General features: G+C 36.1%; 1 protein-coding gene across 2 annotated transcripts in view; it reads left to right on the top strand.

Moving 5' to 3' along the window:
* Window positions 1-310: 310 nt before the first annotated feature.
* LOC113657357 (B-cell scaffold protein with ankyrin repeats) overlaps window positions 311-17200 on the top strand; it is a 34648-nt gene continuing 17758 nt past the window's right edge. Inside the window, exons 1-7 of one of the 2 annotated variants that reach the window (XM_027169080.2) lie at window positions 311-453; window positions 1877-2266; window positions 7219-7331; window positions 8741-8879; window positions 9346-9488; window positions 9832-9946; window positions 12796-12992. In XM_027169080.2, the coding sequence (XP_027024881.1) occupies window positions 441-453; window positions 1877-2266; window positions 7219-7331; window positions 8741-8879; window positions 9346-9488; window positions 9832-9946; window positions 12796-12992 (1110 nt within the window). In that variant the 5' untranslated portion in view covers window positions 311-440. Of the gene's footprint in view, window positions 454-1372; window positions 1675-1876; window positions 2267-7218; window positions 7332-8740; window positions 8880-9345; window positions 9489-9831; window positions 9947-12795; window positions 12993-17200 lie in introns of those variants that run through there. The other variant, XM_047801788.1, reaches the window with a different exon arrangement.

Raw genomic sequence — 17200 nt, 5'->3', positions numbered from 1 at the left:
ATGCACTAATTTAATATGAAACCATTTAGTATCAACATCGAGAATGTTCCTTATTTACAATGCACTTTTTTTGGGAAACTTCAGCTCAATAATTAGGATAGATAGAAATAACTTTTTTTGGGATATACAATAACATACAATATCACAACAAACATCTGAGTGGAGACTAGGATTGTGGTGTGTGATGCTATCACTTTCATTTTATGGGTTGTTCTTTTTTGGTTTGTGTGTGTGTGTGTGTGTGTGTGTGTGTGTGTGTGTGTGTGTGTGTGTGTGTGTGTGCGCGAGGATTATAACTATAAACAGGGAAACTGTGGTCATAACCTGCCTTCACAGATCACACATCCCTGTGACGCACCGACTCCTAGTCTGTTACCAGATATTAACACAAAGGACCTGTGTGTGTATATCGCAGTGTCACTTGTCGTCTAGACAGAAAGATGAGCAAAACAGGTGAGCTACAACCCTTTTTATTTCTTCAAACTTTCACCCATGCTTAAATTATAAATTTTAAAATACAACTGATGTGTTAGTGAAAATGATTGTATGTATGTATACAGTGTTAGAACATTAGTAAAAAATTAGGATGTAATATACAAAGTAGTATAAAGTCTTTGCTGATTGTGTGTTGTCGTAGAGTATTAGTGGAGAACGCTACCTATTTTTCATGATAAGGAAATACATCTTCATAAGTAAAACAAGCAGCATAAACATCCTCTTCATAAATCACATTTTAAACGCTGAGGAGGGGGATAATGCTAATTGATGTTGCTACACTACATAGAGTCTCTAATAGTCAGCAACTTTCACCTTTAGTATGATTTACAAGTTTTCTTTTTTCCTTCCAATGTCAACACCCAGTTGGCCATTCTGACTATAATAAAAAGATTGGGTATTTTTTCAAAAGTTGTGGAGTATTAATGCTACAAAATCGAAAAAAAAAAAAGGATGAATGTTATCAGAATAATCATACCTTTTAAAGTATTTGAATACATTTTATGTTAAAACCTGACCACTATTCATACCACTACAAAACTATTATAAAATACACTTTAACATACACACAGATAGCATTAATACTGTAGTAATTTCGTTTTTAAGCGCTTGCTTTAGTATGCTATAGTGTACCTGGAGCACAGAGAATATTCTAGTGACTTACTACAGAACACTATAATAATAGCTTGAGGTCTACAAATTATTCTACATAAACTACATGTTTATGGCCCCATGGCAACAAAGACATTTGTTGCCCAAACATTTGCCACAAAGTTGGAAACGCATAAACTAGAATGCTTTAGTATTCTGTAGCATTACAATTTTCTAAACTATAATTGCCATTCCAGTTCCAGCATCATAATACTCCTGTGTACAAAGTGAGGTCAATAAAGGCATGGTTTGCCCAAGTTGCCTACACAGAGCCCTGAAGTCAACCCCACTGTTTGCCTTGCTGCAATGGAACAAAGCACCAGGCTTCCTTATCTGCCATCAGTGTCTGATCTCACTAATGCTATGAGGCACAATAATATGGTTTAAAAAGGTTGGTTTGGAAGAATTTGAGAACACCTTTGGAATGAACTGGAATGCTGACTGCAATCCAGACCTCCTCACCCACCATCTCTAATGCTGTTGTGGCTGAATGAGAACATCCCAACAGCCACACTTAATAATCTAAAGGTAAACATATCAAGAAGTTTGGAACTGATTATAGTAGCAAACGCTGAAATATTAGCAAAAGCTGAAATGGGCGGTTTGAAGGGTTTAATGTATGGTCAGGTGTAAACAAACTTACATACTTTTGGCCGTACTTTGTCACACCACTGAGCGTACAGTACATTGTGGCCTTAATCTCCCGTACCCTCTCCTCTTCTTGCTCTAGGGAAAGAGCTGCTAATCATCTTTGAGCAGGAGGCAGAGCAGTGGGCCTCATACATGCGCTCCATCCTGGCAAAATCTGTTCCAGGGTCAGGTATATGTTGCTACAACATTGCATCCAGTCGGCAAGACAACTTTCTGGAGCTGAATTGCTACAAGTGCAAACTGCTCATCCTGTCGCGGGGTATGCTGGAAGGCATGTGCCAAATGTACCGCTTTTTCTTAGCACGTGTGCTGAGGCCCGAGGCATGTGTCGTGGTGCTGCTGTGTGGTGTCGAAAGCCTGGATCCCCTCCTAGAACTCATTCCTCTGAAGGGTGAAGAATGTCTGCAGATCTCGAGTGAGCATGATGCAAAGGAGTACTGCTCAGCTGTGCTCGACATAATTCACAAAGGTAAATAAACAAATATTTATGGAGTCAAAGGGTGAGGAATTGATGACTGGTTCTGAGAAGTTGCTGGGAGTCTATAAGCAAGTCTATGGTTAATAATGGCAGCTCTTCCTGACATAACAAAGGGTGAGTGATAAAAAGGGTAAGGCAGCCTAGGAAGAAGGATTGTGATCGTTCATCATGAGAGAAAAATACATTTTGAGGAGGAAAAGGTGTTAACAATGATTAACCTTACTGGCTTATCTGAAGCAGACCATGTGCAAAGAGCATGCCCAAGTTTACAAATAATAGAGTGGCTCAGACAAGGTGAGGAAGTCAGATTTAATAAAAAAAATAAAGAGAATTACTCTAAAGACCGCCAGTAAATTGCATTCTTTCCCAGCTGAAGGAAGCATCAGCCTCCAATGCAGAAGTCTAGCTGTGCTAAATAACTTGGCGCAGCAGGTTAAGCAGTGTTAGGGGAACTTAATCAGGTTTACATTCTGCCAGCATGATCGGTGATCCTGAGGACTGTAATTACAGAGCAGTGTGAGTGGGGAGGGGAGTTGAGTGAGAAAGAGAGAGAGAAAGAGAGAGAGAGAGGGAGAGAGAGAGAGAGATTTTCCACGTTTGAATCTTCATTATCCACACTGTGCACTGACAAGCCAATTACCATCCCTAACAATATATAATCCACATGAAAAATACCAGTTGGTAAGCAGCACCTCTTTTTCAAAAACGTTATTAAAAACTGCACATCATTGTATGTTTGTATTCTACTATAGCATTTTAGTGTTCGATATTTTATTTCACTATAGACAGGATATGATAAGAAGCATTTTCAATAAACAATAGCACCTTGACAGACACTGTGGGCAATGTGTGCTTCAATAACATTAGTCCATCTATGCAAATACAGTAATTATGGCATTTACACACTGTTCCATACCATTAATGAATACACTTCATCAGTGTCAAATGCAAAGTTTAATAAGTAAAAATTCCCAGTAAGGCTGTACTCTAAAGTCTAGAAGTATGCATATATTAATACTTAACTAATAGGTTCACAATGATCAATTTAACATCAGGAAATAATTAATTTCTAATGTCTAATTTACATCTCTAATGTGAATAACCATTAATATTAGTTTTGAGCATTTTGAAAATATTTCTAAACTCCACTTTTTCCTCTGCACTCAACTCAATGCATAGTCATGCATCATTAATGATGAGTGGATCAACCGCTTGAGAGATCATCACCCATTTTATAATGTATATATTATGTTATATTTCATACTAATAAAAGAATCATATTTTCCTCAATGAATCCTGTACAAATTGAATCTAAAAAAAACTTTTTCTGAGTTGCTTCTTAAAAAGCCTAAAACTTGAGTTGAGTTAACCTGGTCAGAAAACAAGTAATGGTCAGGTGATGTGTAAAAAGCATGAACCTGGCACAGCAAAGAGCAATAATAAGAAATAAAAACAGAACTAGATCAAAATACCAGAGAGCATATGCCACAATACAAGGCTTGGCACTGACTGGAATAATAGCACAAACCAAAAAAGAGATATTGAGTGTGACTTTGTAATTGAGTCCAGGTGATGGTGATCAGTTGTTACCTTTGGTGGCCATGTTTGTCCATACATTTATATTTACATTTACATTTACAGCATTTAGCAGACTTCCTTATCCAGAGCGATGTACATATGTGTTTAAATCTCTATCATTTGATACATTAATGCTGGTTCACTAGGTTACATACTTAAGATACCATGAGTTTAAAACATTGATCAAAATTACAATGAAAAAGTTTCAAAGTTTTTTTTTTTATAAACCATCCTATGAGTGGTGTCTTGTGGGCTGTAGTTAGACTCTAAGGTATTATCTATCACAATGAATTAACAAATAACCAATACTTATCATTAGTAGTTAGAATTATTATTATCACTGGTTATTTATACTATTGTTATTATATATACTGGTTACTACTGGTTATTCTTATCTGACTCAGAGATTAGTATATGCTTGATTATTTCCTAACACACACACACACACACACACACACACACACACACACACACACACACACACACACACACACACACACACACATATATATACAACATTAGAGCACAAAACTGCTCAATGTCCAATGTGTAATGCTCAAATATGTTTGAAGGTGTAGATTAATGTTAGCAGCAGCAGCTCTGACATTACTTCAAGCTGGAAGGCAAATGCACTTGTGCTAAAATGATATAGTTTCTATAGTAACAAGTTATACAGGTACTCTGTGGTGTATGTGCCATATAAGTCAATGTGTAAAGATGGTTTAGCATTTTTTTCCAGTGGATTTTCAGAGGCAGCGCTTTGTACCAATCAGAGCTTCCTTAAATTTTCATGAAGAACATGGAAATGTCTTCATTATAAAGAGTTCCATGGTTTCTTGGTAACAGGATAAGAGGACAACTGGAGCTAATGTGTTTCTTGTTCCAGAGCAAAGAATATACTACATTGTTTTTTCAATTAATACAAAAACATATTATTTTATTAGCAACTTGTTGTGGCACATTACACCATTGATCATTTTCATACTATAGTAGAAGTTTATGAACCGTATGAACATTCTCAGAGAATACAGATACATGTATAGGACATAGATGATTTGAGTCACACTCAATTAATAACAAAGAAAAATATTCAAATTCAAATTTTATTTGTCACGTACACAATCATACACAATACGATACGTAGCGAAATGCTTTTTAAGACTGTCCTTGACATGAAAATATAAATAAGATACAATAATAATACAATAATAGGAAAATATGGTAGAAACTTGCAATAGAAAATAAATAGAGAAAATGCACGAAATGTCAATGAATTAAGCTTGTGCATTACAGTAACAGAGTAACAGATAACAAAAGCATAAACACACACTAAGCTTTATGTATACAAGTGTTAATGAGCTTGTTAATGATGAGCAGGTGCAGCTAATAATGAGGAAACTCCGAACTAATCTACTTCCTTCCCTGATATCCACGTTCCAAATAAATAAAAAAAAAACATCCTATTTTACTTTCTTTCTTTCAATTATATATTGGTTATATATAAAAAAGAAAAACTCTTAAAATCTTTTACAGTGCCAATATGCTTTTAAGAATTGTTGGTCACTTTAAACCCTCATCTCTAATAGCCCCAAATATTATACATACCAGGGTATATTAGCTCAGGGAATGTCCAGGGAATTAAAAATAAAAGGCAGGGTTGCCAGATTAATGGTAAGCTAAACAGTGTGTTTTTCTTCAAAATGGATTGTACTGTATTTCACAACCAGCCACACTATCTATCTATCTATCTATCTATCTATCTATCTATCTATCTATCTATCTATCTATCTATCTATCTATCTATCTATCTATCTATCTATCTATCTATCTAGCTCAGCATATGGAATGAAAACAGTTTGTTGAAATTTAAATACAGTTGTGTTTATTGTGTTTTGTACAGAATCGCTCCTAATATGTACTTTCATAATGCAGCTCCACTCAATGTTTTTCATGAACAGCAGGTCCACCTCTCAGGAAAAGTTAGGACATAACCATTGTCATTGACATTTCCATTCTTTCCATTCTTTTTTGTGCTTTCACACAGTCACACATCACTCTCCCTCGCTCTTTTTCTCTCCCACACATACTACATGCCTCTTGAACACCCAAATCAAGCACAGTATACATTCAGGTAATACACACAATACGGGGTCAGGTACTGTAAGTCAAACTTAGTGTGCAAATATCGATATGAGAAAAAAACAAATGACATGAAACATGGTATTCAGTGTGTTCAGCTGTCACTGTGTATTAGAATAAATTCTATTGCAGTAAGGGAGAATATAAAGTAAACAAATCAAAAACAAATCATTCAAATAAAAAAGAAATTATACATAACACACACACACACACACACACACACACACACACACACACACACACACACACACACACACACACACACACACACACACACCAAAAAAGAACAACCCATAAAATGAAAGTGATAGCATCATTATGCTTCAGTGAAACTGTAGTATTGTAGTATTGAGTCCTTAAAAAAAAGCTAGGTATTTGCATTGAAAGTAGATTTAGCCAAATATCTACCAAACAATGAAGCATGTTGATTAGATATTGTCCTCTGCAGTCTCTCAGCAGCTCCAAACAAACAGACAGCTCCATTTTACCATTATAAAACCTGCCTAGTCCGTCGACTGTCTCCATGAGAACACTGTGTGCTGCTCTGATCAGTCTGACAGCTCGCACTATTTATTCATAATAACAGTTTTGTTGGTGTTCACTTTGCAGGATAAGCCACAACTCTGCAGAGCAATAATCACTATATCATTTCCACATTATAAAAAAATCTAACACTAGAGACCATTTTGTTTCAATCCTTATTTTGTCACAGACTGTATTACCATACCTAATGCAAATTTCCTAGCCTGATGTAGATTCCTCATTATCCTTATTTTTTTTTGTACTAGCTTGTACTAGCCTTTCCATAATAATTAATGTTCTATTTAACCATGAGAACTAAACGATTTGGATGATTATTAAAAAATATGAATATCAATAAAGATTTGTAGAGATATAGTATTTATAATGACCCAGGATCTTCCACACAGGAAGATATGACCAGTAACTGTTATTAGGAGTCGGTGTGTTTGGTCCAGTGGCAAATCATATGCAAACTCAGAGCTTTTCTTCTACATCAGAACCAGCTTTATCACTCAATATGCAAATCCTAATTTCCTGCTTGGGAAAATGGCTGCTAGTCAAAATAGGATTAGAAAAGCTAACTACAACGATAACAATAATTATTGATGATAAACACTCACGAGATGATGAACTACACGTATTCATGCAAATGGTTTAATATACTATGAATACATTTTTAGGATTTCACTTTTATTTGGTCTCAGGTGAACAGATGTCAGGAGACACGAGAATTACTCCGGAACCAAAACTGGACAGAAGACATTCTGCTGGTGCCAGATCCTCTCTTCTAGTCCTGCCCACTCATGTTCCTTGTGAGGTGTGCATCACTATTTAACTACATTTCATAAAAAAAGATAAAAACAAATGAATTTCTCAAAAGAATTCAAAAGAAAAATATTTAATGGAATGCTTCGGGATAGAGCAACACAGTGAAATGATAAACAGCATTATTACTAGCTACAGACCAAACATATCCAAACTAGATGGAGTATGATTTTATTAAGTATTCATAATGACTGAGTTGCTATGGGGAAATAATAAAATCATATATAGGTAGATGATATATAAGTGCAGCTTTCAAGTCTTTTTCCTGTAATAGTACAGCATGTCTCAGGAATGTTTTCTCAGAGTGACATCAAAGTCTTGTAATAATCCAGACAATGCTGGTAAATTCTCAGAAGGTGTCGATTAATTTTCCTTAACATTGACAACGACAACAATTAGCACTAACAACTACAACATTGACAGTAGTGCTGGCTTCAAGGCGAATCACGGGTTTCTATTAATGTGCTCGATCTAATGAGCTGTCATTCCTGTTGTCACGACTAAAATAGGACATATTTAATTTAATTAATAAAGACTGATAATAAAGAAATTGATGTGATGACATGATGTCTAAGGAGACATTGATATAATATTAGTATAGTAAAGAGTCAGCACAGTTGTAGATCTCCACACAAGTGGTACCAATGGGAACATGGGTCATCTTATTACTAATTTGTATGCCTGAAACATGTAAGAAGCTATTTGAATCATTTCATTTAGGGAAAGAAGAAGAAGTTTAGTTCTTGTTGTGACCAGTGACATTGCAAGCAGCAGATTTCGATTCTGAAGTCTGCTGGTTGCAATGATAAATCCAAATAGCTGGAATGAAATAAATGAAACACTTCGAAAGCTGTTGTTGGAATATAATGAAATATATTTTGCTGTGTTCTCAAAGTGTTTTATTACTTCATATACAGGAACTACTGTATTAGCCATAATATTAAAACCACTGATGTGAAAAAGAGGTGAAGTAAATAACAAGGATTATCTCGTTACTATGTTATATTAGGCAGAATGTGATTAGTTATGTCTTGAAGCTAATGTGTTCAAAGCAGGAAAAATGGGCAAGCATAAGTATCTGAGATACTTTGACAAGGACCAAACTGTGATGGTTAGAGGACGGACTCAGAATCTCAATGTCAGGTCTCACTCTCATTCTCATTTAGCTTTTGTGGGATGTGGTGGACAAATAAATCCAAAAAATAGATGAAGGGCCCAGACAAAGGGGGACATACACAACAGGACAGAAATCTTGAAAAAATTGAATATGACAGTAATCGATAAAGATGAACTAGTAAGCAATAAATGTTTAAACTGTTTGATTGTAATGTAAAGGTTCTTACTATAACTCTAAATGAATACAACATTGTACAGTTCATGCCTTGATCTCCCTCTTCACAGAATCCTGGGGAGGTTTTCCTTCTCCTGCGGCAGGCCATAGCTAGTAAAGACTTGGAAGTGGAGTTCTGTGGGAGCAAGCAGAAAGTGAGAGTAAAGCCAAAAAACTGGAATGAGAGCGCTCTCAGTGTGACTGCTGCAGGTAAAGATTTATCCTAAACATTTCCACTTTTTCTCTGGAGAATGTAGCTATATCTGAACTCATGTGGTTGTGGATAAAATAAACAAAAAAATGTATTCATGGTGAAGTTCGGTTTCTGTTCTCTCTCTCTCTCTCTCTCTCTCTCTCTCTCTCTCTCTCTCTCTCTCTCTCTCTCTCTCTCTCTCTCTCTCTCTCTCTCTCTCTCTCTCTCTCTCTCTCTCTCTCTCTCTCTCTCTCTCTCTCGTAAAGCATACATTCGGTCCACTATGGTCAATAAAGTGATACTAAGTTTGTCATCATCCTCCCTAGAAAATTCATACTGGAGCCTAACGAAAGAATCATTTTTCTCATCCTAAACTTTGGCAAAAAGGAAATAACAGTAACTTCTGTCAGCTCTATAAACAGAGAAAATTCACAATGCACAAAGGTTTGTTTTGGTCAAGATTATGCTAATTGCATGTTACAGAATTTCCTGCTGGAAATGTGGCTGTAACGCTCTACTGTGGAGACGTAGTGAAGGGAAGCACACACCTACAATACTACAACACTATGGGGGAGATTTCCCGCTTGCTCAAGCAGGCTGCAGACCCGATGAACTTCATGTGTCAGGTACACGATCAGGATGAAAGACATTAGACTCTAATGATAAGAGGCTTGATTAAGCAAACACCACAGACACAGTATGTTGCAGGTAAAATACAGATATCAAACACCATTCTGGAATTTTTTAAATGCATTGTTATGTTAAGTATATATCTAGGTTTAAGCAGGTCTGGGTATGTTTATTTTGATCATATGTCATTTAAATAACTTTCCCACCTGAAATATGTCTAGCACGCCAATGTCGGTGTCAAAGCTCTGTAAATACCTTAAATAAGAGATTTAAGAAAAAAGCAAGATGAAATTCTTAAGATTTATGTTTATTGGTTTACATGTACTGTATTTGATTCAGGCTTTTCAGTCATCCTCCTCAGAAAAGCTGGATCACATTCTAGCAGCATGTGTGGTGAAGAAGATGCCTACTGGAGGTTTCCAAGGACTGCAGACTGATCAGACTCTGGCTAGAGGTGAATGATTCTCTGGGTCTGAATTACTCATGAATGCTGACCACAACTCAATTCAACAGAAGTCAGAACTGATATGTAGCTAGAAGCAGCTTTCCCCAGTCCTTGCCTTGCATCTACAGGTTCCTCATTTCTCATTCTGTTCATGAATAAATTATCAAGGAATCACATCCGTCTCAGATAGGTACATTCTATTGGCCCAGAGCACTAAAACACACTTTAATTTACAGTGATTGGTATGTTATGATATATAATGAGGTCAACTGTCAAGCTAGACTGGAAATGCTAGTTTTGAGATTTTAATTAAATGCAGCAGAAGGCAATCTCGCTTCCAAGTAAAACTGAAAAGCAACTTATTGGCAGGGTTGGAAATGACAAGCATGTCATTTCACAGATCATCATTTCTAAGGAAAAAGTCAAGTTGACATGAGTTTTACAGAACATACCATGCACCAGTTACACAGAATTAACCACATCTCTGGTTCTGCTAGAGAATGCAAATTGGAAGGGCAGATCATTTACCATCATTTAAAAGACCATCATTTAAAAATGATAAATTGATAAACTCTGAACAACCCTATCTCATTTGCAGAGAACAAATCATAGCTGCTGTATCTGCTATCGACGCAGTCGCCCTTATACACCTGAGCTCGTAAATGTCATATGACCCCACATATCCCCTATCACTCATTTCTGCTTTTTTGAAATCTGATTGCTTGGAATTTCAAGCTTCATGTGTATCAGTTGCTATGAATGCCTTTCTTACGTATTTTAAACCACTGTTTCTCTTTTACATTTGTACGCACATACACATTCATACACATTCACTTACCAGCTTCGCTCCACTTTATTGATATGGCGTCTGAAAGCAATAACAGTCTGATTAGGGAATGCGTGTCATTTAATTTGACCTTTGGTTCTTAGTAACGTACATTCTCTTAAATCTTCCTCTGTGCTGAACTCTTAGAAGATAGCACATAATGTGATATTGTGGTGTTTTTGGCCTTACATTACAACTGCAAATAAAAAGGATATCTGTTAGATGAATAAACTCTCATATTGAAATGGGCCGTAATATATAAAATATTCCTTGATGCACAAAGAACATGGAAAAAACTGCTGATCTCCTTAGATTTTCATACACACCATTATCTCAAACTGAGACAAAGTGAGAGCCAGTTCGATAGGGGCCTTGTTGTTAAGAGAGGTCTGGTTCAAGCTCGTAGTAAGGATAAATAACTAATATAATCACTTCTCAGAATGTACAAAACATCTAACCTTGTGATGAATTGTCTACACCAGCAATAGACCACATCAGGTTCCTCTCTTGCAAAAATTTAAGCTATCGTGAGCACAGATTTTCCCATGCTGGCCAGTTTGGGTATACTTTTTTCCATACTTCAGCTGTGGGGTGGTGATATCTCAAGTGTTTAAGGCTCTGACTTAATGACTGGAAGGTTGGGGTTCACGCCCCAGCACCACCAAGCTGCCATTGTTCTAAAAAATATATATTATACATATATAATATATAATATATATTCCAAAAAATACCCCTTGGCCATCAAGATCTTTGTTTATAGCAAGCAATTTGAATGAGATCACAGCATGCAGACAGTGTGTCTACGATTTTCACATCCATTTTTAATTTAAGATGCAGTATATTGCAATGAGTGGGTGAAAGAAAGGAGGATTATGGACTGGATTATGTCAGAAATGTGTCTGCACCACAGCGACCTTGTTTTCAATTTAAAAGCTTAGAAAAAGGGAAAAAGTGTTTCTGTTTTCCAATGTTTTAATTTTATGGGCTTGTTTCAAGTATGGTTTGTGAGTGTAGGTGGCTGGAAATGTTTGCTAAAACCTGGCAACCCTGTATAATGATATTAGCTGTTATGTGTGTGCATCGCTGGTGACAGGAAACACCCCTGCTGTATGGAACACAGCAAAATCTCTCCAAACAAACTACTAGACTGTATAACTGTAATTAATTGTACTTTCAACTTCCTGTTATGTGCTTAGTCTTAATATTCACTAAATAGTAGCATATAGCAGTTATAGACAAGTGATAGCTTCTGTAACTTTATTTTATTTGAGCCCATGTCAGTATGTTGTCCTGCCCCATTAAATCTATGGAATACTAAAATGGCGGCTGCTGCTGTGGTGTTTTGTGAATGCTGTGCCTGACCTTGCCAGTGTTTTAGTGCACACACTGAAAGCTGGTCCTAAATAACCAGGAGCGGTTTAGAAATTGGACACTGATTGATGGTGTAATCAGTTCATCAGTAGTCAGGTATTGATCCTGTGACCAACAAATGATTGTCGATAGCTGCCTCTGAGCTGTCTTCTGCAAGCAGTGCCGGTCATCAGTCAGGGCAAAAGCTGACCACAGCCTACAAGAAATGAATTTTCATCCTGTTTAAACATTAAGTTTAGTTTCAAAATAGCTGGATTAAAAAAAAAAATAGCACAGGCAACAAACATTAACCAGAATAATCTACATATTAAGTTTAATATAGTCTAATATGAAGCAGGACAAATCCTACTGATAAATATTGCATCGCTTTCTTACACCTACACACTGAGATAGAGCTTTGACACTGCAGCTAAAGCCACGGTGTAAAGTAACCTTTTATATAGCTTCCAAAGCAGTGACAGTCTATCAATTTTCTGTTTTATTCTTGACTATGCATTTGATTCTGCTACCACGTTTCTTTGGGCCTTCAAATCTGCTCACGATTTAGATCTATCTGTTTTTACACTTTACTGTAAAATGCTTTTTTTTTTAATTATCATCAAACATTTTTAGCCATTCATTATACAGGATAATAAAAATAAACCTCCGGTGTCACTTGCAGTATCCACCTCGGAGGACATCCCAACTCTGCTACACTTTGCGGCACAGTACGGGCTGAAAGATCTAGCCAGTGTTCTTTTACAGTGCCCTGGAGCTCAGGAAGCAATGAGAAGCACCAACCGTTCAGGACACACACCTCTGATGCTAGCACATGCCAACGGACACTCGCAGCTCCAAGTCCTTCTGCAGGAATCACTGGTGAGTTCTTCTGCTAGACACTTTAGCTGTAGGAAATGTCATTTAAAGTATTTACAGATTTTTTTTTCTTTTTTCGAGAAACATATCTCTGATTGCTATAGACAGAAGACAGACAGACAGACAGACAGACAGACAGACAGACACAATGGACAGATATGACACAAACACACCTCTTGCCTGGATGGATACTAAAATATGTCAATGTATATTTGTGCTTCCTTAAATAATGTTGTTATTACTAATAATAAACATATGATATTTCTAGTTTCACCTGCTACGGCCACAACTTGGATAGAAGAAGAAGGATTTTTGTCTTAATTTTTGGCGCACATGGTCTTTTCATTTCAATTTCTTTTTTTTAGTCTGCCTTCTTTAAAAAGAAATAATACTTTTCCCAATTCAGGGAACTATTGATCATAGATCATGATGATATCTACCTCATCATTTCAGATTTACTTCAGTTTTGGACATATTCCAGAATGATCAGATACGTACAAGAATAGAAATCAAACAAAAAACAATGTACAGTATATTGCACCTCTGTCTCGAATCTGCATTTCTATCAGTTTAGAATATATTATATGTTCGTTGTGCAATGAATTCATTCCACCCTCGGTGTATGCATATAGAATGTATAGGGACCAAATGACAGGAACAAGAACGAGACTGTAGCAAGTAAACCCTGCAGATTTTAAACTCCAGGGGTTTATAGCTCCCTGCTTAAAGGCAGCCTTACTAACTTCCAAGCCATTATTTATGGACTTCCTCTCACATCTTTCAGGCCCCTCACTGGTTGTAAATACCCAGCTCAGGTGGATTGGGGTCAGCTAGCAACCACAGTCAAGTCACTGATTTGTTTCAGCGTATCTGCTGCCAAAAGGATGTTAATGTGGCAAGAGAAGGTGTCTATATGTTTTTAAATGTTTCCCTTGGGAATGAGTTGAAGAAAGGAATTGAGTTCGATTTATGTCTTTGAATGCTGCTGTGTCTAGGGTTGGTCTTGTGATATACTTGAAGATCAACATGCCAGTAAACCTAGCCATATATCCTGGAATATTGGACTCTGAGGAGAACATTTGGTTCTTTAAGAAACCCTATTCAAAGTAATGAATTAAAGCCAAGGCAAGGCCAATGCAACAATGACGAAACATCACAGATAATATTTCTAATCCTTTCGCCCTGTTTAGGCCCAAATGAACTATTTTAATTGCTTAACAAATGTAAACCAATATCAAAAGACAATCTCACAGATTAAAAAACTGGTAATTTATTCACAGTGGTGCATTATAGTGAAGTGTTTGGAGAATGTTAATTGCAACATTATGCTATCATTTATAGTTTTGAATGGATGGAAGACTTTTTTGCGCTAAGATCTCCAATAGCACCCAGACAAAAGCGCAGTACTATGCATTTATTCACTAATGGTAAGCAGTTAACATGTATCAATCAATATATCTTTCAATGCATTAACCAGAATCTGAGGAACCAAATGATCTGCTGCTTTTTATAATAGGCTTTTACAAACGGCACAGTACAAACCTGTCTGAAGCTAATAAGCCACCTCGATGAGACGATTATATAAGTACATGGGTATTATTGTAGGAGAATGCTAAATAAATGAATGAAAAAATGAATTAATAGTCTATTTATGAGATTATGAGAAGAGCTAAGGAATTATTGAGAGATTGAATGCATACATACAGCATCGTGAGTGTGTGTGTGTGTGTGTGTGTGTGTGTGTGTGTGTGTGTGTGTGTGTGTGTGTGTGTGTGTGTGTGTGTGTGTGTGTGTGTGTGTGTGTGTGTGTGTGTGTGTGTGATTTTAGATTTAACATTAAACCTTACAAAATACATGACAATCCTTAAAATATCACAAACTGTAATATTACATTAACGTTACATTATGGAATTACAAATGTAAACATGTAATCCTAAAATCCTGAGATATTTGAATTGTTCTTGCAGCATTATGGTATCGACTGATTTTCAACCACTTTCTTCTCATTCTTATAGATGAGTAGGTTGGATGAGTTCTGTTTTTAGGCAATGAACAGCTGTTTTGAGTTTATAGTAATTCTATAACATTGGAGCATAGGGAAAAGCTATTACACAAGCTATATTGATTATTAGAGTAACATTATTAGAGACAGTACATTAAGATCTAGTATCCAATCAGATATACAGAATTGATATTGATACTACTCTAACATATTACTGCTCTGAAGCATTTTTTTTTGTTTGTTTTCCCATGGAAATCCTTTTGAGGAATATTATCTGTAGGAAAACACTTAGCTTCACCTCAGATTTGACCCTAGAGTGATATCAATATCTGTCAGACATCAGTGTGCTGTGAAGTGTGAGAGTGCTGTCTCTGCTACTCAATCTACAACAAGGCAACTTGTTTCAGATGTACTGACTCAGGCTTAATTACAAGACATTGCTGGTGAGGACTAATTGCATTTGATTTCTCAAGTGGTTTGACTTGCAACCTCTACCATTAGCTCTTTTTTTTGCTGAACATTGATTAAAATGCACAAGCCTCTATCTATCTATCTATCTATCTATCTATCTATCTATCTATCTATCTATCTATCTATCTATCTATCTATCTATCTATCTATCTATCTATCTATCTATCTATCTATACTGTTTTTAGTAGGCAGAAATACTTTATACTTAAAGACCTGACTTAAAGACCCGACTGTCTAATTTCATGATTCATTAACCATTAACCACCACTGTGGTGTGTGACAAGACAAAGAAATTCAGTGCGTACCATTGACACCACAAAAGAGATGTGAAAATAAAATTTTTGGCCTCTGATAAAATAGTTAAATCTATTTGAAGGATATGAGAATGCAAAAAAAAGGCAATTAGGAATAAATGCGAATGACTCTAGAGTTGGCTTTCCTTAATAACAACTATAAAAAAATCTTAATAAATTGTGCTTTTCCATATAAACTAGTGCTCTGAGAAAAATTGTAAAAAACCCCCACAAAAAACCTGATATAGGTATGTAAATATGCCAGATTACATTATGTTAACATATAAATCAGACTCAAATGACATAACCCTACGTTCCTTTACACAATATGTGATTTATCACCTTAAAGCCACCACGTCTACAGAACTTAACTACTGAAGAAAAAACATGTGCTACTAACACCTTCATTTTAAGAAATGGATTTAGCACAAGTCTCCTACAGGTGCACTACAGGTATCACCATCACTAACAAGCTCTCAGTCCATCCAGACAATTCCCAACCACAAGGGAATGAAAATGAGAGGACTTAACCTAATCCCCTCTCTGTGCTGCTTGTTATGTGATGGCTGTAATCATGTCTGTAAAATTGGATTAAAATTGACTAATAGACTTCACCTAGCTCTGCACTACATCTCATAAACATAAGCGGAAATATAATATAATGAAGGAATCTCCTTATTGGATCGGTTGGGGGTGAAAAAAGATGGATATCCTCTGGATCTTAATCAAGGAAGAGCAATATGTGACCTAGATTTAATATATTAAAATGTGTAAAAGGGTTAATCAGAAGTGATCAATGACGATGTCAGCCTGTGTTAAAGCTTATACACATATCATATATTTGGTGCCATATAATATTTACAACAATTATGCGCTCAAAAGCAAACTATATTTCATGGAAGCATCAATATGTTTTAATCATGCAAATGTACACCAAATTTTTCCAAATGTATATGAGCAGATCCCAGTGGCTTCTACAGGAGGAAATGTAAACTTTCTGGCCACCAGAATTGTAGCCAGGAATTTATTTTGAGGCGTTGAAATAGATAGATAGATAGATAGATAGATAGATAGATAGATAGATAGATAGATAGATAGATAGATAGATAGATAGATAGATAGATAGATAGATAGATAGATAGATAGATAGATAGATAAGCAGCTACTAGTAGCATCATTATACCATGGTATTAGAATACAGTTTCATACATTCGAACTATACGAGAGTAATCAGTATTGATTAATAAAAATAATTATATAAACATCCATTGTGTGTTCACTCAGCTGATGGGTAATGCATGCTGTTGTACAAGTGGCTTTAGAATTACTCTTGTAACCGTATGTTCTGATCAGCTAATCAGTGTGTCTGTGTGGGCAGTAGTGAATTAGGGAAACTTGCCTTTCAGATGCTATGTAGCTAAAAGTATGAGGACACTTGACCATGA

This window comes from Tachysurus fulvidraco, chromosome 1 (genome assembly GCF_022655615.1).
Source record: "Tachysurus fulvidraco isolate hzauxx_2018 chromosome 1, HZAU_PFXX_2.0, whole genome shotgun sequence".
NCBI classification, from domain to species: Eukaryota; Metazoa; Chordata; class Actinopteri; order Siluriformes; family Bagridae; genus Tachysurus; species Tachysurus fulvidraco.
This window is presented reverse-complemented; position numbering and strand designations above follow the sequence as displayed.